At 42.5% G+C, this 23,393-nt stretch overlaps 1 protein-coding gene across 1 annotated transcript in view; it reads left to right on the forward strand.

The window, feature by feature from the left end:
- Positions 1–23,393, forward strand: part of p3h2 (prolyl 3-hydroxylase 2) — a 57,741-nt gene that overhangs the window by 31,988 nt on the left and 2,360 nt on the right. The window contains exons 2-14 of the mRNA XM_076725921.1: positions 7,972–8,124; positions 8,876–9,065; positions 14,505–14,636; positions 17,436–17,563; positions 20,331–20,420; positions 20,796–20,836; positions 21,425–21,516; positions 21,662–21,789; positions 21,981–22,076; positions 22,327–22,477; positions 22,651–22,768; positions 22,932–23,007; positions 23,249–23,389. Coding sequence (XP_076582036.1) covers positions 7,972–8,124; positions 8,876–9,065; positions 14,505–14,636; positions 17,436–17,563; positions 20,331–20,420; positions 20,796–20,836; positions 21,425–21,516; positions 21,662–21,789; positions 21,981–22,076; positions 22,327–22,477; positions 22,651–22,768; positions 22,932–23,007; positions 23,249–23,389 — 1,536 coding nt within the window. The remainder of the gene's footprint in view (positions 1–7,971; positions 8,125–8,875; positions 9,066–14,504; positions 14,637–17,435; positions 17,564–20,330; positions 20,421–20,795; positions 20,837–21,424; positions 21,517–21,661; positions 21,790–21,980; positions 22,077–22,326; positions 22,478–22,650; positions 22,769–22,931; positions 23,008–23,248; positions 23,390–23,393) is intronic.

A 23,393-nucleotide genomic window follows, 5' to 3' on the forward strand; every position in this document is an offset into this window, starting at 1 on the left:
TGTGAGTTCCTCATGCCAGGCTATGGTGCCAACACCTTCCCTCAGGCGTAGCTGCTACAGCTATAACTGGCAATAAAAAGCACGTTTGTGGGCGTATGCATCTTTCCTCGCCAGTCAAATGTGATCCCAATCTTATTCCCATTTGTTAATGATTAACAAGTATTGGGAAATAGTCTCACTCCTCTATCCAACCAGATGCTCATATCCAAGTGCCAGCCTCTTTAAGCGGCGTATGTTTTCTCAAGCTTGAAACCCATTAATGAAATGGACCACAACAGTGGAAACCATAAAGACCACATTGTTTATGTAGCGAATAGAAAGACTACTGTGCATTCTATGTCCATATTCAAGACACTGGTCAGATAGTATTTCTATTTAAAGGTAAAATATATAACATTTTCATTTAAAAGGTCCCAAAATGACTAGATCTATATTATCTATTTTGTTGAGTGGTGTACTTACATTATCCCAAATGTTTCCAACAATGTTCAAACCAAGAGAAATCTGTATTTTTGTGTTTGCAGTGCATTTCATTTGGCTGCCTGTCAGTGATGTTGTATCTCCTTTTCCCCCTCTAGTTGCTATATCCCATGATCCCACACTACTTTATGACATCATTGAACTTTGGGTTTTGTATTGGGCAAGTCATCATTATGGCTTACATAAATGTGTCCAAGATGTGTGTTGATATTTCAGGATTAAGGAATGTTAGCTATGTTGATCAGGAATTGGTTGAATGCTAACGTTAACTGGTAGGTAATGAGTTAAATATGGATTTTTATCTTGAAATATGGCCAATGTCCCTCCAGGTTTCCACTATCCATTATCCTTTCAGTTGCTAATCAATCTGGAAGTGGTGAAATGATAAAGATTTGTCAGGTTCCCTATGTTTATACGGCGTACAACCAGGAACACAGCGGTGCGACATTATCCTTTATGACAGCACTTGAGCTTCCCGCCCTGAGTGTGACATCAGAGGAAAATGGCCGCCTTGTGAATAGGGTCTATTTGTCTGTACTGTGGACACAGGTGCTACCACTAAAGTGTTTTGATAACCAGCCATTCTAATAAACATGCAGCCGAGCAAGAAGCAACAACCCCTTGCTCATATTTCTTGTAGCATACTCAGAGTCTCTTATCATGAAGTTCACCTCATGTTGTGTCCAAACTGCTGAAATGTTTGGCTTTGTTATGTCTTCTCCAAAAACATCTGCACTCCTAATTTGCTGCTGAACCAAAGGCAGATCATTATGTGGTTCACTTGCTTGCTTGGGGGATAAATACCAAGCGACAAATATGCCTCAAAGCCTCTACCTCATGACACAAATATTGGTTTAGTGACAGTAAACTTGTTATTGGTCTGGTCAGAAAAATGACTACTGTGTATATGGAGGAGTAAATATTCTTCCCATTAAAACATTCCCTGGACAGGTATAAACAAACTCATGGCTCCTCAGACAGATGGCTGCAGTATTTAAGGTCCTGGAGTGCAGTAAGGATGTCTTTCTTTGTGTTTGTTCACACTTTCACAAGTAGATTGGTGGAAGCTCTTAGCAGTTAAATATCTTCTCTCTGCCTTTCAACACAGATGAGAGTTCCACTTTAGGTTTTTTCTTTCCATTCCCTCTTTCAAGAGTTTTTACAAGCTCAGATTTAGCTGCAAACATTTTTTTTGTTTGCGTTACAAGAGATGTTGCCAGAGAGATGGCCTAAAAATCACCTTTATCATCTGTCTGTTTATCTCTGATGACATGGAAGCACAGCTCCGCGGCATCCCCTGTAGTAATGGATAGGTTTGCTTTGGATATTGTTTGTGACAGTTCCTCTGCAGTACATTCCTAAACAGCTGTATCACATCAGCCTTTCTGAAGCAGGCATGACTTCTCTCTTTCACTCCTGTTAAAACCACTTTTGGCTGAATAAGGACACTGTTATCACGCTCGCAGATGTTTCCGCTGGAATGCGTTCAGTGCGAAGTGGTGTGAGGCCACACTGTTTCGTAGGTAACAGGCAATGATCAAGACTTAGCAGAGCAAATGGTTGTTTGATGTCAGATGGCTGGACTGGTGTGAGTGTGTTGTTTCAGGTACCAGAGAGATGATAAAATGCAATCAAGTCCAATTGGAGTAATGCATCAATGTGTTTTAAGGCTTATCAGATGCCAAAACTCTCATTTTATCCTCTGTCTTCATCATGATGATGAGGTAAACAATAGATTTGTCACTTTACAACCAACAGGAATGTGTGTCTGTACACATTTCATTTGCGAGTGCATAGAATTATCAAATGACTTTGCATTGCCTTGCAGCAAAGTCAATCCATGTCCAACTGTGTGTCATCACCCACTCTGTGTCAATGCTGGTCCTTCAGGCTGGGGTGTGCTCAAAGTTAACTAGTTCATATGACATGTGAGCCTTGTGCATGGCCACACTCGAAGATGGAGTAAAAAGTCAGCCATCATAGAGAAGACGGAGGTTACAGTAACCCTAACCCTAGAGTTTCCTATCCTCAAGGGAGCTCTATAAACTCTTTCAAACAGCTTGTCTCGAGAGTATTCAGGACTGCGGTTGCCAGGTCTGACCACAAGTTTACCACTTGTTGCCAGCTCCTCTCTCATTTTTTGGGTGGTAGCTCTGCCTCTGACCAGCCATCTGTGTAACTGTCTCCAGGCTTTTTTGAAGCAACATGTTACGTGCTTTTTGTCACAACATCATCTCTGTGTCTGTGGCGCCAGCCCAAGCCTATTTACATACCTGTGAATCCTGCAGGAGGCCCAGAGGAGAAAAGCATGCAAAAGTACATTTGGCTTGGCACTACGTGGTGCCCACATCAAGAGCACTTCTCTCAGAGTGGCAGGGCGGTCCAGCAGCTCTAACATAGATTACTCTTTAGTGAGGAGGGCAAACGGAGGGCTTAGACTGAGTGCTAGTTGTTCACCTCTACAGGTGCCCCTTTGAAATTCATGTGAGAGGAAAAATGTACTCATGCAGTACAAGATGTACACTTGTGAATGTGTCCAAAGATTTTCTTTTAATGGCAGGGTTTTAGTGGTGCTGTGATTTTACGTCTTGTACAGTTTAAAGTCAGAATTAAGCCATAAAGTTCAGATTGGATATTTCTTGTCGTTTAATGCTGTAGCTCGTCAACATTTTTCAAGGTCTGTATTTGGAACAAAGGGATGCATGTAACAGCAGCTTTCCAAGAGTTAGCTAAAGACTGTGATTGAATTAGTCTAATTTACAGTGTCAGATAATTTGATAAGAACTGTGCAATGAACATATGGACAATAGATCAAAACTGTTTTACAGTAAAAAGTGATTTGATTTTTACTGCAGCTTGTAATTAAGCCAGAAACAGATCATCTTAATTTTTGTAGTAATTAACCAGTTTCTCAACTGATTTTCCAGAAAATACTGAATATCCTAAAATAGATTGATTTCATCCATTGTGCGCGCTCCTAGCTAGACAAGTAGCACAAAGGTTTTCACAGAACATGACTGACTTTCTTTGTTTGGGTCAAGCCATTCTGATTTACCCATGTGTGGCTGTTTCCAGGCTGTATTGTTTTCCATTACGCGATTCAGTATAATGGCAAGCTCACTTTAAACCCATGACTGATTTCTGCTCTGTCATCCTGAGGGGGTGTTTTAGCCTTTCACTCTGTTCAGTTTGATATATGAGCATGTGTTTTCATTTTCCAAACCTCCAAGCTTGGACCCTTTTGGGTTTTTGACAGTTTGATACAGAGCTCGGACTCCCAGAAATCCTCCATGTTGAATTATCTGTGTCCATAAAGTAATCGTGACCATCTCATGTGTGCAAGCTCAGGTGCTGTTAAATATGATTGTAAATCTATTATCACCCGAGTGTGAGTCTTTTTCTTTTCTTCTGACCTGACTGTTCACATAACTCCTGTATAGGATGTTTGTTTTTTTTACCCTCAAATGTGAATTTAAGGTTTTGGCCTCAGGACATTTTATTATTTGTGGTCCTTTTAAATGAAGCGTTGTTCCTAAATCATAACTTTGACACAATGGTTTCACAATATTGCTTTATTTCTTAAAACTGTTAACCTTGACACTGGGCCTCCCATGTTCATGAAGGCTTCCCCAGGTTTTGGGATATCTAGTCCCCGGACAGTAGATCTGGCAGTGGCTGACCACAGCTGTGTTTGTGCTGGGATGGTGTACTGGAGTAATTCCATCCTTCCTCCAGCCGACCCCCTGGCCTGAGCCGAGCCGTCCTCGGGGGGCTGAGGGTGGCCGTGGCAAGAGGAGGTGGGGTCAGGTGACAAACACCTCCTCCCTCCTTTGTACACACAGCCTCTGTGATCTTTACAGTGTAGTCTCCACGAACCTGGGAAGAAAAACCTCACAGATAATGATCAAACCCTGTAACGCCAAGCTGACAATGGTGTCTTTAAGGAGGAAGTGCTTCCTGAAATATCTCGAGGCGACTTTGTCAGGAATGCAGCAGCAGACACATGATAGAGCTGGGTTGTGTGCTTGAGGTTAAGCCATCAGTTAGAGGAAAAGTCCACCCCTAGATTCACTTACACTGAATTCATCAGTGTTTAATGCACTCCATGTTTTGCAGTGTTGCAACTGAGTTTCTGTTGTACTCAGGTTTCCCCACTGTGCAATCGGTTTCTATCTTACTTGACTGTGATTTACATTTACATATGTCGTAAGAGCTCTTTTGACTCGTTGCATTAACTTGACTGCGCGTGTAAGTGCAGTTAGTTGTTCTGTTGATTTTCTGTCATGAGTTCCTTCCAAAAAGTCGAGACCTCAAAACCCAATGACTGCTGTTGGCGTAAGAAACCTGAAAATTGTTCTATGTTTAACATCAGTCGTAGCTGCACTGGAAATAAGAAGCAAGGCATTTCATTTTCCATGCGAATAAGTGTCACCGCAAATCAACATGACTGATCCCGGAATGCCCACACTTATTTCATGCACATCAGCAGGGATTTTGCCTTCAAGACACAAAACCTTTGATGCATTATTCTCAAAGGGAATGTATCCATTAACATCCATATTTGGCAAGTAAATTGTAGGGTTTTTTTTCTGAGCTCTGGCTTTGCTCTCTCTTCAGTTGTTACACACAGTGAGCTAATATAAGGCCTCATATGTGCCACTCACCTACCCCAGCACTGCCTCTCCCTTGTTGGTTGGTCAGTCAAGCTTTGGTGGCTCCAGCCAGGTGATCTGACCAGGAATGCAATCGACGCCACCTCAGTCTTTGGCCTTTCAGGGGTAACCAAGCATGTCCAGCTGGGCTTTTCTTCTTCTGCCTCTTCTGCTGCCACATGAAAGAGATCCGATTCAGTCTGACAGGGGAGTCGTTCTTAATAAAGAAGTAGGATGTTTATGGAGAAAAAAAAAAGAATTTCTGCTTCTTCTATCAGAGCAGTTCAGTTTGTGGTTAATGATTTATTGTGCAGACTTTGTGGAACTTGTTTGCCTCCCCCATAGAAAGCACAAAGTGTTTTGTTTTTGTATCTACGTGGGTTCTTCTGCTCTTGAACTATGCAGCATTTCCCAGATCTTGGATGAATGTGGGAAACACTGAGCTTTATCTTGCTAATTTAACCCATGAAAACAAAGCAGGAAGTACATGTTTTTTCATTGTAACAGATGTCTTTCCTGGCAAACATGAACCACTGCTGAGTGGCAAGGGGGGGGGGGGGGGGGGTCAAGCGGCTCTCTCAGCCAGTTGTGTTTTTGGCAGCCAGGTCAGACTGACCTTCCCTGTCAGGGGAGAAGCTGTGAAATGCTGCGATTTGCTTTACGTTTGCACCTGTTGGGAACGTGAAGGATTTAAACAAATGCGGTCAGACGTCTCGGCAAGACTGACTGAGTCAGTGCTGCTGCACCAGACATCCAGTCCTCTGCAAGAGAGCAGCTCTACCCTTGTCTCTGGCTCTCACCTCTCTGTATCTGTTTTTCTCAGCACATCATCCACCTTCGGTTTCCTGCTTAACTCTCTCGACTCTCTCTCATAGTTTCTACCCAGTTGACTCACTGTCAAACACAACATAGCTCTACTTTTATGAATTATTAATGCTTGCTGATATTTTGCTTTGTTAGTCAGTACTGTGTTCCACTCAGAATTAATGGAAAGAGTGAACTGACATGCAACAAAGGTCACATGGCAGCATATACCCTCAACTGTTTATCTCCTTGAGGGTAAGAACTGGCTGTGTTGAGTTCATGGGCCTGTGCAGTGAACCAAACTCGTCGAGGGCTATTATGCAAGGTGTTGTGTTCCTGTGGGACTATAGAGGGGAGAAACCTAACCCTTGTTGAGTCTTGAGCATGATTAGGATCTTATCCTATAGAGATCAGACATGTTCTGATGGTTGAGTTCTTCCAAAATGACGTCTAAAGCTACTAGATTTGCGCCAGACATCTGGGATCTCCTCTGAATTGAGCTTTGTGTTTTTTTTTACCCATCCACAACAGTTGTGTGTTAAGTAACATCAGAGAGTAGATGTCTGCATACCTCTGGCCTTCCTCTTATTCAGTACTCGAGCCTTTCTCGTGGACCTGATCCTGTGCGGTGAACTTTGATGTTAAAGGAAAGCATCTTAACTGATGGACTGCATAGTGTGATGCAGTCATGGTGGCTAAAGGGAATACTGTTTTTCTTCTCACTTATTTTTCCTGCTTCACTTGTGCTGCCTCGACATAGCAACTGACAGAGGTGATGGCCACCGGGGGGATAAATCCATTGAGTGTGGTAGTTCTGTTCAATTATGGACTTGTTTTAAAATAAATGTGGAACCTGGGAATTAATTCTTAATGCGGTGTTGACAACATAAATGATAGAGACGATTTCCCGTCTGATTGCCAGACAGATTCTGGCAAATTCTGCCAAATCCGTTCTCAAGATGAAACTAGATCAAAGAAAATTAATCTGCAGCTATTTCAGTTTATAATTTTTTGACCATTATTCATTAGCTCCAGCTTCTCCAGTGAGAGAATTTACAGCTTGTTTTTGCTTCACATCACTGTAAACTGAATATCTTTCAGATATATTGTTCTGTTTTCTGACCTTTTATTGACTCAGCAAACAATCTGTTGAGAAAATAATGTAGATTAATTCAGAAATGCAAGGTAAAAACATGCATGTATGCTTTTTGGTATTGATTTCTATTAATTAGGGCATAATAAGCTCTCGTGCACTCCTTATCTGTCTCTGCGTACTACTATTGCACTCATATGTGCAAATTAAAAACTCCACGCATAGCGTATAGATCAACTTTGAAACATGAATCATCTTTAACCATAACAGTTTATAAAATGTGCTTTTCTGCTTGGGTTCGTTTATCCGTAAACCAGCTGCCAACGCTGATATAAAACAGCTGCTGTCTTTCATCCTCTCGATCTTGAAGTCATTCACACAGGACGTGGTCTGCACCGTATCAGCATCACTCATTAACATGCTCTTCCTTGCCAATCAGTGTTTCTCTTATCTAGTCTGCAACTATCAACAGTAAACTGCCTCTTTTCTAATGTGTTTGTACATTTCTTCGGAAGAGGATGGGATAACTGTGGTGGTTAAAGTATTTAAAGGGTGCAGAGACCTCATCCATCATATTAGCTGTAATAATGACAGTTCTCTCTAATGACAGGATGTGGATGGGAACAGTGCGTCTCCGTAAATCTGCTCAGTTCTTCTCTGCTCAGATGAACCAAATTCATAAATATTACTTATTTCAAGTGATTTCCAAATGAGTTCCAAGAATATATATTTTTGGAAGAGGTTGAATGAGCTTTGGAGGTTTTGGCGGTTAGTCTGTTCCTCATCTGTTTTTCCTTACCTTTTAAAAGCACTTCAGAGTATCATTTGAACTTTGTCTATTTTTTAGGGAATTTTTAATACTGAAGACCTGCACAGGTTTTAATGCACAGCTCTCTGTTACTATAACTTTAATAACATCTCTCCTTCCTTCTCTCTGTTCAGTTGAAGCAGCCGGACAAGGCAGCGGCAGCAGCTCACACATACTTCCAGGCCAACCCGGAACATGTGGAGATGGGTCAGAACCTGGAGCAGTACAAAGACCTGGAGGGCGTTAAGGAGGACCACTTTGTGGACCGAGAAGCCCGGCCTCACCAGGTAAGCCAGCATACCTCAATATATGAGTTTGGATGTTGTTTGGTTGTTTCTGGCTTGTTTTACCTCTTTCCTTTTTCATGCTTCTGCCTGAGCATGTCTTTCTTTCTGCCATCTTTTTGCAATTTTCAGTCGGTATTGCTTTGCTTCTTTCCTAAAAGGGAAAATTGAAGCTGTTGTCACTGTACGAAGAGGCATTTTTGTTAATGGCCCTTGAAGTTTAATGACTGGAAACTCATTTCGGCCTTTTAGTGCTGGTTGCGGTGAAGCCCTGAATGCCAAACAGTTTTGGATCCTCTGTGCGCTGATTCATTTACAGTTTTTCACCCTCTCTCGTTCCCCTCACTGCTCGTCCGTTCTCTCTTTATCTTAAGAGCTCGCACAAGTTCCTGCACGACCTTCTGGGCGAAGCTGCTTACTCAGAAAGTCGTAATCTGTCATTCTTACCAATTCATATCTCAAGGAAGCTTAAAGCATGACTGATGATTTAAGCTACTGTGCCTCTGTGGCTTCACTTCACTTAGCATCACTTAGCTCTGCACTATTAGTGTACTTAACATTTGAGCCGAGGTGTTTTTTTGTTTTTTTTTTACTGTTTCTTTGTTTTTACTCTAACTATAAAAGTGAATAACAAACTTTTGCTTAGATTAAAATGTAAAAAAAAAAAAAAAATACACCACTCAACACCAAAAGTCTTAATCGCTCACGCCGTCATTGCTCTCTCTCTCGATACTCGGTCTCTCCTCCATCACAGCGCTCCTTCACAGCAGCCGTGAGGTTGTACGACAAAAGCGACTACGAGGGGGCCATCGCTCTGTTCGAGGAGGCTCTGGTGGAGTACTTCAGAGCAGACGTGGAGTGTCGGGCCCTGTGTCAGTGGCCACAGAGGTTTGAGGGCTACGACTACCTCCGCTACCGTTACAGCCTCCATGAAGTCATATCAGGTAAGAAGCAACATCTGGATGTATTTGGATGGACAGGATGTGGATTTTGGATATGATTTATTGGGATAATCCGCTGTATATATTCTTCACATATGGCAGAATCACAGAAATAATTAACTATTTATGCTGCTCATTTTTTATCAGAACCAGGACTTTCTTGTCCAGGTTGTGTTTTAAATTGTTTACACACTCTTTGTGTGATGCTGAAATGACAGCTGGCACTAATTTAGAAACCTGTGTGCACACAGTGACAGAACATAACAGCACATTTTAGCGCTATGATGAACTGATGTCTTTGTGACCACCTGCACGTTGAGATGCATTGGACTCCTGCTCTGATGTTTAGATTCTCCGCTTTCTGAGAAACCCTGCCTGCCTTGTTGACTTGGACACACCACTTTGATTAGTTGTTAATCTTTGCACACACAACCTCTCTGACAGCGGTTTCATAAATCTTGAATTAATTCTAACAAGCCTCAGAAGTCCATTAGTCTCAGATGAAAGGAATGAGACTGTTTATTTTCTGTGTGGAGCATTTTCTCAACCTGTCGTGACTGTTCCACCAACGCGTCTGACTGTCCTGCGTGGCCCTGAGTCCGAGCTGGGACGTGTTGTGCTGAGAGAGCCTGAGGAGGCTTAGACGAGGCCAAACAACACGGCGGCTTGGCACTGGATGGAGGGTGACACGGGGTCAAAGGTCAAACAAGGATAACAGCCATGTTACTGTAGGTTCCTCAAGTTATTTCCAGAACCATAATGGTGAAAACACATTGAAAACTGGTGGTGGAGTGTCAGTAAATTTATTCCACTACTGTATACATTTGTGGTGTTTGTTCGGCACCACAATTCAGAGGGAAATATTTTACTTTTAATTAACTATAATGATTTATTTTAGATTGTTTGACAGCTTCACAAAATAAGGTTTTTGCACACAAGATGTACAAGTTCAGCTGAAACGCTGCTTTTACTTTAATTCATGAGAAATAATAACTTAATGATATGTATCACTATTACAATCACAGGGGACATTTTTCTGTCTTTACTGTATTTTAGTTATAGTAGTCCCCCAGCTCGACCCTCTCCCTCTGCCTCTCTCTACTGTCCACCTTAGACAGCAGGCCCATAAATACTTAAAAAAAAAAAAAAAGAAAGAAATACTGACTGTTGGTTAAAGTCAAGTTTCAAATTATTTTATCAATATTTGTATTATATGGGTTGCCAAGCTTTCCCTGGCAGGCCACATGTTGAAAAACAGAGATTTATATGTTAGTGCATTGGCTGGAATCTCTTGGAAGTAGAGAGGTGTAAATAATGTCTAGTTGTAAAGGCTTCAGAGCAGATTCATAAGTACAAATCAGAGCAGGGTGCATACAGCAAGCAAGGCGCATAGACATCAGGCCCCCTACACAGATTTGGCAAGACGTTTTCCCACAAAAATTCAGGATTTTTTTTGTTTTGTTTTTGGATGGTTTACCACATCACCGAGCTCTCAGGCCACGTTGTACAACCCTGATCCCAAAGAAATGTTGGGATGTTGTATAAAATGTAAAATAAAACAGAACACAATCGTTTGCAAATGAACTGTTTATACAATGGTTTTCATCCTTTATGCAATCATGTGTTCACAAAGTGATGAACCTCACTCCATCCTCACTTGTGAACGACTGAGTCTTTCCAGGATGCCCCTTTCATACCCAATCATGATACTCTCACCTGTTACCAATGAACCTGTTTACCTGTGGAATGATCCAAACAGGTGTTTTTGGAGCATTCCACATCTTTCCCAGTCTTTAGCTGCTCCTGACCAAACTGGTTTGAAATGTGTGGCTAACATGAAATTCAGAATAAGCAGATATTTATAAAAATCTATGGATTTATTGTCTTTGTATTGTTTTAATTGAGTATATGTCAAAAAGGGTTAGCAAGGTATCACATTCAGTTTTACTTATGTTTTACACAGGTGTCTCTGACTTTTTTGGAATCAGGGTCGTATAACATTATGGACCCCTGGGGGTCACTGAGGCCTGCTTACTGTATGATGCCATTAAACTATGTTGAGCTATGGTGTAGAAGACTCATGGCACATACCACAGCCTGCTGATTTTGGAAGTATTGAGCTTGCACTGTATATTTTAACAAACTGTCTACACTTAATAACGAAGCAAAATCAACTCTCCAGAAATCACTACATTGAATTATTGCACACAGCCTCTTAAATAAATGAAATGATGAAAAACTAACAGTGAGAAATAACTGAAAGGAAAATCCGCCCGGGCCTTTGTCACTGCTGATGTATTGAGTTATGTTCTCTGCTGCTGTAAACTGAGCGCTGCACTGGTTTCAGTTCCACTCGTAGGATTTGGTAGACATGCTCTGTTACCATCTCTGACAGCCCAGAAAAAGAGTTTGAACCAGGGCCAGGAGAGCAGCCGGAGTGTACCTGGAACTGCACGGGCTCACTGCGAGTAGTTGGTGTTCTTCTTCTGCTGCTGCTGCTGCTTGTTGTTGTTGTTGTTGTTGTTGTTGTTGTTGTTGTTGTTCTTCTTCTTCTTCTTCTTCTTCTTCTTCTTCTTCTTTTTCTTCTTCTTCTTCTTCTTCTTCTTCTTCTTCTTCTTTTTCTTCTTTTTCTTCTTCTACTTTTTCTTCTCTTGCTTCTTCATCTTCTCAACTTTTCTTGGCAGGTTTTCATAAAAGAACATTCCAGAATGTTCTTTTATGTCCAGTCCAGTTTCTGGTTCTCTAAATAAATGTATTAATAAATAATTTTAACGATTAATTGTGCTAATGAAACACTACAGAGTCCCATTTAATTTTCATCAAGAAAAAATGGTATTTTGTTTTTTTTTAATATTGTGAGCATGTGGTTCAACAGACTCTCACACATATTGAAAGTCTCTGAATAAAGCAAACTGTTAAAAAAAAAAACAAGTTTCTGGTTTAGATGCTTCTTCAAATGAGATTTGACTGTTGGCTGCTTTATATTAAAACCGTTTGGCAGGTGACTCTTAAAATTCGTGTTTATATTCAGGTTTCTGAGCTTTCTACTAGCACGTGAACTCACCACCTGGCAGTCCTTTCAGCAACAGTCTGTGCTTTCAGGTTCAGCTTCAGTACATTTTGTACCATTAACAGTAATGTAAATTTGACCAACTGTGTACTGTTTGATTTATTTTGAGGAACACACACGTTAATTTCCTGAGGAAATAAATCAAAACTGATGTGAGGGTGCTCTCTGGGCAGTAAACAGGACAGAGCAGTTCAACAGAGGTCACTGTGAGACAGCTCAGCTCGTCAAACTGGCAGTTACAGAGAGGAACCTCATCAAGCATTTCTCACACAGTTTTAATGAGCTTCATTAACAAGCTCACATTTTGTCTACTGTGTTCCTATTGTATGTTGTTTACAGCGTGCCGTGCAGCCAATAGGAGTCTGAGGGCTTTAACTGTCATGCTGCAGAGCATCAGGCGTGTTTGATGTGGAGGGATGTGTGTATCCACAGCAGAACTCTTGCACCAGAGCACAATTACGCGATTACACTGTTACACATGTACACCAGCTTTGGTCATTGGTGCTTTTGTTGACAGGAATTGGGCCTTTTCTCTGGAAATTGAGGCGAGTTTTGTGCAGTAGCCGCAGCTTAATTGCTGACAAGTGTGCTTTGTCTCAAATATGCATGGCCCGGTTGCATAAACACAGAAAAGACGGCTAATTAGTTTTGGCCGCGCGTTGTTTTACTTACAATCAGGGGATTATTTTCCATAGCACCACTATAGGAGAGCCTGTGATTATGGTGTTTATTTGTGTTAGGAGTATGTCGTTTTTGAGTGTAATATAATCTTCTATGTTAGTTTAATACAAGAGAAAGGATCTCATGGAATTACTTCCTCACATAGTGGTTTTGGTTTCTTTTGACCCAGAAACTTCATCCCTCTGCAGTACTGCATGATTCTGGCCTAATACTTCAGATCTCTGCTCCTCTGAGACTCTTGAAGAGGTTGAAACAGACTGCATCTCTGCTGTCTGAGGGTGAGGAAAGTAGTGCTGCAGCTGCTCGAGAGTGACCTCACTGTACATTCACGCTCTCAACGCGCACACACGCACACACACGCCCTGCTGTCTCGACATAAGGAAATGATATGTAGCACCCTGTGAAATCTGTCTTCCCTGGAGGATCAACAAACAACAGAGATTCATCACCACCGCAGGAGCAACAAAGGCATGAAAGCACTGCACTGCTGAAAAGGGAACATTTATTTGATGTACTTCACAGGGAACGACATCATGTTGGACTGGTTTTATTTGATTGGTTACAGCTCATCAAGTCAAACTCACTCCAATGTTCTTTTTTTTTTTTTCTTTTTCTCACATAAATTCATATTCAGATAAATCTTAAACTGGACAAGAGGGAACAAGAGACGTTTAACAACACTACTGCACCTTAAAAAAAGTTTTCAACATCTGCTTCACATACAGGTTTTATTATTTTTAGCACTGGGATGGATTATGATATGCTCTCATGATCAATGGGCATCCGTACATTGGACAAAACTTAATTGGCTGTAGCTTTGATCTCCATATATCAGCTGCTGTTGATCTCCATTAGACCGCCTGTAATGCAGTCATTCGTTCTTTTAGCCGGTTGTCAAGTGTGTAAATCAGAGAGGTCCTTTAACCCAAAGCTGATATCACACCAGTGATCTCAGCGGAGTTAATGGTGGTGGACATGAGATCATTCTTTAATTCTGACTGTGTTGCATTGATGCGTTAAATTTACACCAGACCACACAGAGCCTTATAACTGAGTCAAGAGGCGCAGCACTGTGGTCATATAATAAACTGGAGTGGAAACACTCTGTAATGGGAACTGGTGGTGTTTGTTTGATAAAAATGGTTTGCTGGTTTGAACTATGTGGGACTGACCAAACCATTGTTTTACATACAATCAACCAATACAGAAGGTTTTCTGTGCACACGACAGAGTAGACAGGAAGAGGGATCCCTCCTCTGTGGCTCTACCTGAGGTTTCTTCCTTTTTTGTGGTGGATTTTTTCCTTTTCTGAATCAAAGGTCTGAGGAAGAAGAGAGTCGTGTGTCGTACAGATTGGAAAACCCTTTAAGGCAAATTTGTGGTTTTGGCCTAGATAAATATAACTGACTTCACTTGATTTCTTATGAGGTAACTGTTTAGTTACTCTTCCAAAATGATTTCAGATGCAGATATGCAATTCTTATTATTTATACGAATGTATGATGAAATGTTTTAGGACTACATCAGTTATTAAGAGCTTTGGTCACAAAATGAAACATTTTTTATGTTCGTTTGCAGTTTTGAAACACTGTGACATTTGACTTTTTTATATTAATCCAGTGCCTCCTTAAACCATTGCCAAATGCCACATTTAAGAAGTGACTGATGGTCTGAAACCATTTTTGTTGCAGATCACTTCACTCAGGTGCTGCACTGCGAACATGAGTGTGTTCGAGACCTCGCCACCCGGCCGGGCCGCCTCTCACCCATGGAGAACTACCTGCCGCTGCACTACGACTACCTGCAGTTTGCCTACTTCCAGGGTAAGTTGTTGACTGTGTGGCACAGGGAGCAAAACTGTTCCCTAACATGACCTTGAGGTGAGTCCGCTTGGTGTAATTATGAACAAAGGAGGATACGCCCATAAAACACACACACACACACACACACCCCTACACACAGACAGGTCGATCAACAGATGACCACGCCCTTCACATTGTCTCACAGGTATTAATGACATGATCTGTCGTGTGTTTGGGTGCCTGCCTGGCCAACCTTTGTATGGATGTATCCAGTCTGATGTCAGGCTCTCAGGTGTGTGTGTGTGTGTGTGTGTGTGTGTGTGTGTGTGTGTGTGTGTGTGTGTGTGTGTGTGTGAATGGATAACCTCGAATCTTGTGTTGTTGATGAAGCAGTGAAAAGCTCTTCTAAACGAGGGTGTGGCCATAACACTTGAGCCTATAAAGCTAGTTGGGAAAGACAGTGTGCTGGATGGTTGTGAGCTCACCAGATTATACTAAATGACCCATAAGCATGTGGCTCTAATAAAGTAAAGTGGATCACTGGGTCTGTGCAAACCCAATGAGAGAGCGGGCTTTGATTCCTAACAGTCGCTGATGGGTGTGTTTTTAAGCCAATAAACCTTTTTTTAACTTTGTAGAAAGTGTCTTTGTGAATCAGATTGTCCACTGTACGGTAAAGTTGGATACGGCTAACAGTTTAGTCTGTATCACTGCTTATGAAACGTTTAATCTTCTTCAGTTTTTGTTTTTCTTTAGCTATATTCTCACGTTATTCATTTATTCATGCATTTGTCTTTATTAAAGGTCCAGTGTGTTGGATTTAGGACAATCTGTTGGCAGAATCACCTGAAAAGAGGAATTGTTGTGTTTTCTCGACCTTAAAATGAGCTCTTTATGTCTTCAGGGGCAGCAGGTCCTCTTCTACAGAGTCCACTGTGTCGCACCTCCATGTTTCTACAGTAGCCCAGAGTAGACAAACTGGCTCTAGAGAGCCTGAAGGACATTATAGGTTCTCCTGCACGACTGGAAAGGGAGGGTTTAGGGGAGGGGTACATCCCACCAAATGCTACACACTAGTCACGCACTTCAAGCTTCAATCAATCTTCGCGCCATGTTTAATTGAGTGTGCTGTGAGCAAGTTAGCCTTCTTATATTGCAATTCCAACACAATTAGTCAATACACATATCATTGCAAATTGAACTCAGGTTATATTCAGATGTAGTCGGTTACATTTCTTACCACATTAAAAAGACATGTTGAATAAGCACTCATCAAATCACTTTTGTGTCATCCACCTCAGCTTCAAAACCAGACTGCTAACACTGAGCCATGCTCATTTACAGCAAGGTTAATCAGACTGTTTATGTTAGCATGCATGACAGACAGCAGGATTTTCACACCTGCCTTTTTAAGTACCTGCGTTCCTACTGTCAAAATCAGAAGTCTGTGTCAGTTACCTCTTGCCACACGTCAGTAATCTGAGTCCTCTAACACCCAGCAGCACTCTGGCCTGCTATGTTCTCAGCGGCTCCACTCCACACTGCCGCAGTGGACGTTTGCCATCACTCAGCAGCCGCTCGTTGTACTTGAGCTGCTTAAGTTTCCTAAATAAATCCACAGTGACGTTTTACTGTTTGACTGAGCTCAAATCTCCAGACTCGTATTGACCTGGGAACACACAGCTGACAGCAGCAGATACGCTGCGTCAGCCTCTGCCAAGACAGGAAGTCTTTGGTTAACCCTGCGCCTTTACAAGCTAGTAAAGAATGTGTTTGTGAGCGCGTCTAGCAGCAGTGGTGTCAAGCACAAGGTGTGTAGTGAGTGTTAGTGTATGTTTGTGCATCTGTGTTTGAATGAATATAGTTTGCCTCTTTGTGTGTGTGTGTGTGTGCGCGTGTGCATGTGCACATGTGGGTGTGCTTTTTCCACTATGTCAACCAGAGTGCAGCTTTTGCTCCATTGTGGTAATGGTGTTGGAATGTCATCCGAGATAGATACATTTCCACATTTCACACACACACACACGCACACACACACTGGACATCCTGCAGATAGCTCTGCAGCTCTGTAGAATACAGTAGAAACCCAAAGCAACTCATCTGCTCCGTCCATGGTCTGTCTCTCACTCCTTCCTCAAGCTCACTGTACTCAGTGAGGACATCATCGCACTCACAGTGAAGGCCTGACTGCTCAGGTCCTTCTTTGTATCACACCACAGAACTGGTCACTGAAACAATGGCTGTACAGGGCACGTCACCACAGATAAGTGGACCTCATAACAAAGGACATATCAAATCATTTTCCACCCTCAGAGAAAAGCTTTTCTGTGTCAAAGCTTCCATGTTCTGCAACAGTAACCCAGATATTTTTCACATCTTTCTGCCAATGCACCAGATGTTGCCCTGGTCCAAGTCAGGGTTGTTTTAGAGGTGGCCTGGACCTTTGACTCTAGTCTAGAGGAAGCCTTTATGACAAAGGTCATTAAATACCAACCACTTCTAAATACCACCCCAGGGTTGGGTTGAATTACTTAAAATACTGTTGTTGTTCTTCTTCTGCTGCTGCTTATGGAAATGCATCTAATTTGCATTTCCTATAAAAAAAAAATACACTGAATAAATTTTGTTCCTCATGAAACCATTGCAAAGCTGATTTTATACCTGTCCTCTTGTTCTTGGGGCATTACTACCACCTGTTGATTCTTGGAACCCACTGATCAACCATAAATATACGGCTCCATAGCACCGCTAAAGGTCGAAAACATTTACTTGTGTTCATATGTAAACTTCACTTTATCTGCTTTGTGTCTCTCTCTGCAGTGGACAGGCTGGAGGAGGCGCTTCAGTGTGCTCTGACCTACCTGTTATTCCATGAGGGAGAGGAGTTCATTATGGACAACGTGGATTACTACAGAGAGGAGCTGGGCCATGATGGCAAGCCAAGAGAGGTCAGGATCTGCTGTTATCGTGGGCTGGGGAGGGGTGGAGGGTTCGGAGGAGAAAAGGCAGGTGAAAGAGCAATAAGCTCTTTTAGCAGCAATATGGGCAAACAGACAAGCAAAAAACACAAACCTCAGCACATCCGACATGATAACCACACCACAAATCATATGTTGGCATAGCTTCCATTTTCATAATCACCGTAGGATTTTCTTTAACATCACCAATATACTTTGGAATTTTGACTGTAGTAACTAAAAGTATGACACTTAAAACTGCAGTAATGTGAAGAGACCATCCGTTTGAAGGCTGGCACGAGACTCTTGAACGGGTTCTGGATGATTAATTTAAGCCTGAGAAAACTGAGTGGAAAAAGCATTGTAATAACATGAGCAGGAGTGTGGGGGAGAGAAGGGAAGAAGACATGCAGGGAAGGAGACTGGAGAGGAAAAGTGTGGATTTGAGTGAAAAGGAGAAGATGGGAGGCAGCCGGCCGTTTGCTGTATTTCTTGGATGGACTTGCTACTTGCAGCTTGGCAGCAATCGCCTCTTCAAGTTTGCTTTTCACTTGTATATGTTCTCCATCCAGCTGGAAGTAGAGGGCAAATTTTTCTACGTCAATGTGTTTACACCCACATATTTTTTCCCCTGGACCGGCTTTTTACTGTTTCCTTGCCCCCTGGTATTCACAATTAAAGTCTGAACGTCCGCCCACTAGCGAGAAATCCAATTTGTTAAGTCTGGCTACCCATCAGCCACTTCAGCACTGAGAATTTGTCCTTCCTAAACTCTGATCAGCTGCTCGGAAAAGTCAGGCAGCGCCTTGTTTAAGTCCCAAATTCACAACCTCTTTTTCCTAGAAAGCCTGGGACTCATTAGAGCGAGCGAGGCTCCCAGCAGGACTGTGTGAATGTGCGAGTGTGTGTGAAGCTGAGAGCCGACGTGTTGCTGCTCATGCTTGTGTTTTTCTACTCATAGCTTACATTTTTCCAGCCCTCAAGTCTTTGCACTCCCATCAGTTTACAGTATAGTCGCTGGCCGACAGATCGCCTCTCCTCTCTGCGTCCTCCGGCCTCGGGGAGCTCATTTACAGAGCCCTAGATCTCAGCGCCAGGCCCGACCTGCCTCCCTGCCAAAGAATCCGGCCTTTCAGGAATAGAGGAGGAGGAGGAAAAGTCATGTCAGAGTGCCCACAGAGCTCTCTGGAACAATTTGGGGGCTGTTTGTTTAAAGGGTGCTGGGGAAAAAGGGGCTTCTCTTTTTTTTTAACTACAATAAGAAAAACGCTATTAGATGGCCAAGCTTCATAATACTCATCATCACGGCCTCGCTCCTTCTGGAAGCTCCCCCTCCAGCCTCCTCTCCCCTGCTCACGCGGACAAAAATCCAACAAAGCAGGACTGTATGTAGTTTCATAGCTCATTTGCACATGAATGTGCACTCACACACTTTCTGCAAAAACACACCATACATACACAACAATATTATACCGATAAATCATCTGATAGTACTGCAAATACATGTGTATCGGCATGTATCAGCCAATAAGAAAATGTGGAAAAGGGCAGAAAAGCCAAAGTGTTTCCATTACAGAGTTTGTCCACCAGAGAGCACTGACTAGTTCAATGTTCCACAGTCAAAAATCCTTAAATAACCACAACTTTATCAAAAATGTTTCTGTTGTGTGTTTATGTATGAAAGAATGAATATCCTCCATTATTATAATGTTTTGAATTTTAATCAAAATCAGTATTGGCTTCAAAAATCCTCTCTGTCATTGTCTTTCTGTCACAATCCACCTTAAGGCAAAACCAAAAGCAGCGCCTGTTCTTAATGTATTGTTTGCTTCAGGCTTTAGAAACCACAGATTTTGTTTCCATTAAAGTTTCTGCTCCAGACAGGAAACAGAAGCAAAACTGTCTCTCTGAGAGGACGCGCAGAAAGAGAGAGGCCATCACACTCCATTAGTCCTGGCACTGAGGCGAGGAGAACCAAGGGAAAAACTCTGTCTGGTTCTTTCTGTTCAGCTGCTGAAGGAGTGAGGACAGGAGCTCAGTGTCACTGTTAGAGTTATTTTAAGTCATGGTGATGAGCTTTGAGGCTTGAAAGATAAATATTTAACCACTGATACGCTACCGTATCTGTACGGATGAAAACAATGCTGTGACATTCAAAGTGTGCAGAGAAAAGAGCAAAGAGGACAAAAATATGTTTGTGACTAAAATTTCCCTCCTCATGACATCTGTGGAGGGGGCTCATTTATATCATTCACTCACTTAAATTATCTTAAGGGTTAAAGGTATGCAGAATTATGGCCATGGCCACTTTGATTGGCAGCTACCCACCAGGTTCCAGCAGCCAGGCTTTGTTCAGCCTCCCTCAGCTCCACCCATGCTCCACCTCTTTGCCCATTGTTGGATTAGCCGGGAGATTGGTGGAGTCAGGCGCTGCCAAGATGGCAACAGCTGGAGCTACTGTCACTGAGCTTCACAATGGCTCTTCAGAAACCAATGAGTGACATCCCAGAGACTATGTCTATGTTTTATGCAGTCTGTGGTGACGACACCCTCTGAACAAAGCAAGATTTAAAAGATGATTCTCTAAGCTGAAACATGAAAATGAAACTTTCCTTTATGCTGCCCTTAAATATGTAATGTATTTTTCTGCCTTTTCTGCAGTTATTAACCAATCAGCCATCTCTCGCATACAGTTACAGTTTCCTTAATAAGACAGGAAACTGTTTACCAGAAACCTCTGATGTGTCTTTGTTCCAAGGAGGCTGCATGGTACCTGAGGAGGCACAAACAGGAACTGGAGCTCCTTCTGATTGGCAGTAAAACCATGGGTGTGGAATTTACTGAAGGGGTGAGTTAATCGAAAAAAAAAAAACAACATCCCAGATCATGTTCATTCTTCATGTGCAAATATAAACTCAAAGCAGACTGTAAGTATTCACTGGCAGACCAGTGCCCTTTAATTTGCAAAAGAGATTGTGTAGTTTAATGGGCAGTTATCCCTAAGCCAGTCCACATGTCTCTGATGCAGTGCAGCTCTTCTGCTGGGTGTGTAAACCATTAATGTGTCCCTGCTGCCTGGCTGACTCAAAGCAGGGTAACAGGTGTCTGGCACAGCCGCCACGCACAGCTGTCCTCTCAGCCAACAGCGACATCTGCTGTTCAAACGGACACATGACACGTTTCACATTTCAGTGCGAATCATACGTACTTGACTTTCTTACAGAATTACTGGAGCAGCACAGGTGGAAGAGATGACTCAAACAGGTAAAGAGACCTCTGCATCTGTAAAACTTTGAAAAATGTAATCTCTTGAATATATTAAAATACAGCTTGAGGCGTCCTCCATTGTAGTAGCAAAAGTATTCAGGTTAAAAATTTAAAGCAGCAATAATCAGCATTTTTATAATAACAGTGCATCAAATGTGTGAAGGGTCTCTTGAAATGATGAACACACAGAGAATGATCGTTTACCTCTATTCTAGACATTTATGGCTTATTTCAGCTCATTGGTTAGTTGCAACTCTGCTGTTTTAGTTCGCTCTGGAGCATTTAACAACTAAAGGTTTAAATATTTCCCTCCGGTAGAGACCAAAACAGAGCTAAAAGGAGAGTGAATATTGGACTTAGAGTCATCAGGTGGCCAGAAGCACTCAACTCAAAATGAGAGATAATGCTGCTTTGTACCTGCTGGATGTGTAAATACTGTAGGAAACTGTTTGGTAACACTATATCAACTCAAACTCAGTGATAATATGTCAGTGTTTTGTCAGTATTTTGTTCACAGCTTGCCTCCAAGTGGCTATTGCAAGTTTAAAATCATAATTTTGACTCCTTGACTCTCCGTTCTCCCAGGATTCCCTCTGGTACGGACGGCTGGATGGAGTACGTTCCCATCTCAGAGAAGAAGAACGTGTCGGTCATTGCTCCACAGCAGCTCAAAGAAGGTAGAAATTCACTGAAGCCAGAGTTTGCAAACTCTGGTAAACTGTTAAGAGGAAGTCATTAGTGTTTTCTCGTTAAATCCTCTCTGACCACCATGGTTGAGATAACATGTTGCATTCTTTAAATGCTGCTCTGTGATCTGTGTAGGTGGCCCCTTGGTGTATGACAGTGTGCAGCTGGTGCAGAACTCTGCAGCCTTGAACGGGAGCCAGCGGGTGCTGCTGGATCACGTTATATCTGAGGAGGAGTGTTCAGACCTCAGACACCTGGCACATGTGAGCCCATTACACAACCTGAACACAATAAGGATTTGAAATCCCTGGAACCGTCGAGGACAACAATATAACTTACCCTGTTGGTTTACACTTGACTGATGATAAATGAGTGTTTGTCCCCGTGCTAACAGTAAGGGTCAGTGTGCAAGCCTGTATTTGAAGCTTAATTCAGGCTTTTTTCTTGTCTCCAGGCTGTCACCATGGCAGGAGATGGTTACAGAGGGAGGATGTCTCCACACACTCCCAATGAGAAGTTTGAAGGAGCCACTGTGCTCAAAACCCTGCAGGTACACAAACCATTTAACATAAACATAACATAAATAAAGCATGATTTACAAAGAGTGCATGCGCCCAAATAGTTGTCAATGCTGCAAAATCAAATCAAAATTAAACCAGGGGATCAGGATCACCACATCAATCAGTCATCGTGTGCAGTGTTTGTTAAAATATACCATAGTTAACCTAAGTTGTACATGTCTTGATTTATTGTTTGACTCTACATGTCACAGTCTCTCTCATGTCTTTTCGTTCCTGCAGTACGGCTACGAGGGCAGAGTGCCGATGAGGAGCGCTCGGCTGTTCTACGACATCAGTGAGCGAGCGAGACGCATTATCGAGTCTTACTTCTTGCTCAACTCCACCCTGCACTTCTCCTACACACACCTGGTGTGCCGGACAGCCATCACAGGTCACTCACACACAGACACACTCTTCACTTGACACCAAAACACACATACCGTCATTTGATATTGCGTCTTTGACTGAACGAGGGCAACACAGACTCAGCGCAGCCACAGCATCAGCTTCAATTCCTGCACTCCTTGTATTTATGCTGTTTGTGTGATGTTGTGTCTTTCACAGGCCAGCAAGATCACAGGAATGACCTGAGCCATCCCATCCACGCTGACAACTGTCTGCTGGATCCTGAGGCCAACGAGTGCTGGAAAGAACCGCCAGCATACACATACAGAGACTACAGGTACGAGGCCACCACTGGCAACTCGGTTAGACATAAATAAACACATAAACACAATAAACCCGCTTTGCTGCAGCTGCATTACAGTGAAACATGAACAATGGTCACTGTCATCATCTCACTTTGAGTCTGTACTGATCTCCTCTTGCTTTCTTATTTTTTTCAGTGCACTGTTATATCTAAATGGAGATTTTGAAGGAGGGGAGTTCATATTCACAGAAATGGATGCCAAAACAGTCACGGTAAGATGTTTCTCCTCAGATGTGAGATTTAACTCTCCCAACATTTACCCAGTCTCAGATCTGTTTTGACCCCCATCTTCAGCTGAAAAAGGAACCACACACACTCTCGTCTAAAGGAGGTCATACGAGGGTTAAATAATACGTTGACATTAACAGTGAAGTGTCACGAATACGATCAGATAACGGTCATTTTAACCTGACCTCTCCTCCTCCTGCTGCTCGGCTCCTCCATCCTCTCCAGGCATCAGTGAAGCCTAAGTGTGGCAGGATGGTGGGTTTCTCATCAGGAGGGGAGAATCCACACGGTGTGAAGGCCGTCACCAGCGGGCAGAGGTGTGCTGTCGCTCTGTGGTTCACCCTGGACCCGCTCTTCAGAGAACTGGTAA

The sequence above is a fragment of the Chaetodon auriga genome, chromosome 3, assembly GCF_051107435.1.
Source record: "Chaetodon auriga isolate fChaAug3 chromosome 3, fChaAug3.hap1, whole genome shotgun sequence".
NCBI lineage: Eukaryota > Metazoa > Chordata > Actinopteri > Chaetodontiformes > Chaetodontidae > Chaetodon > Chaetodon auriga.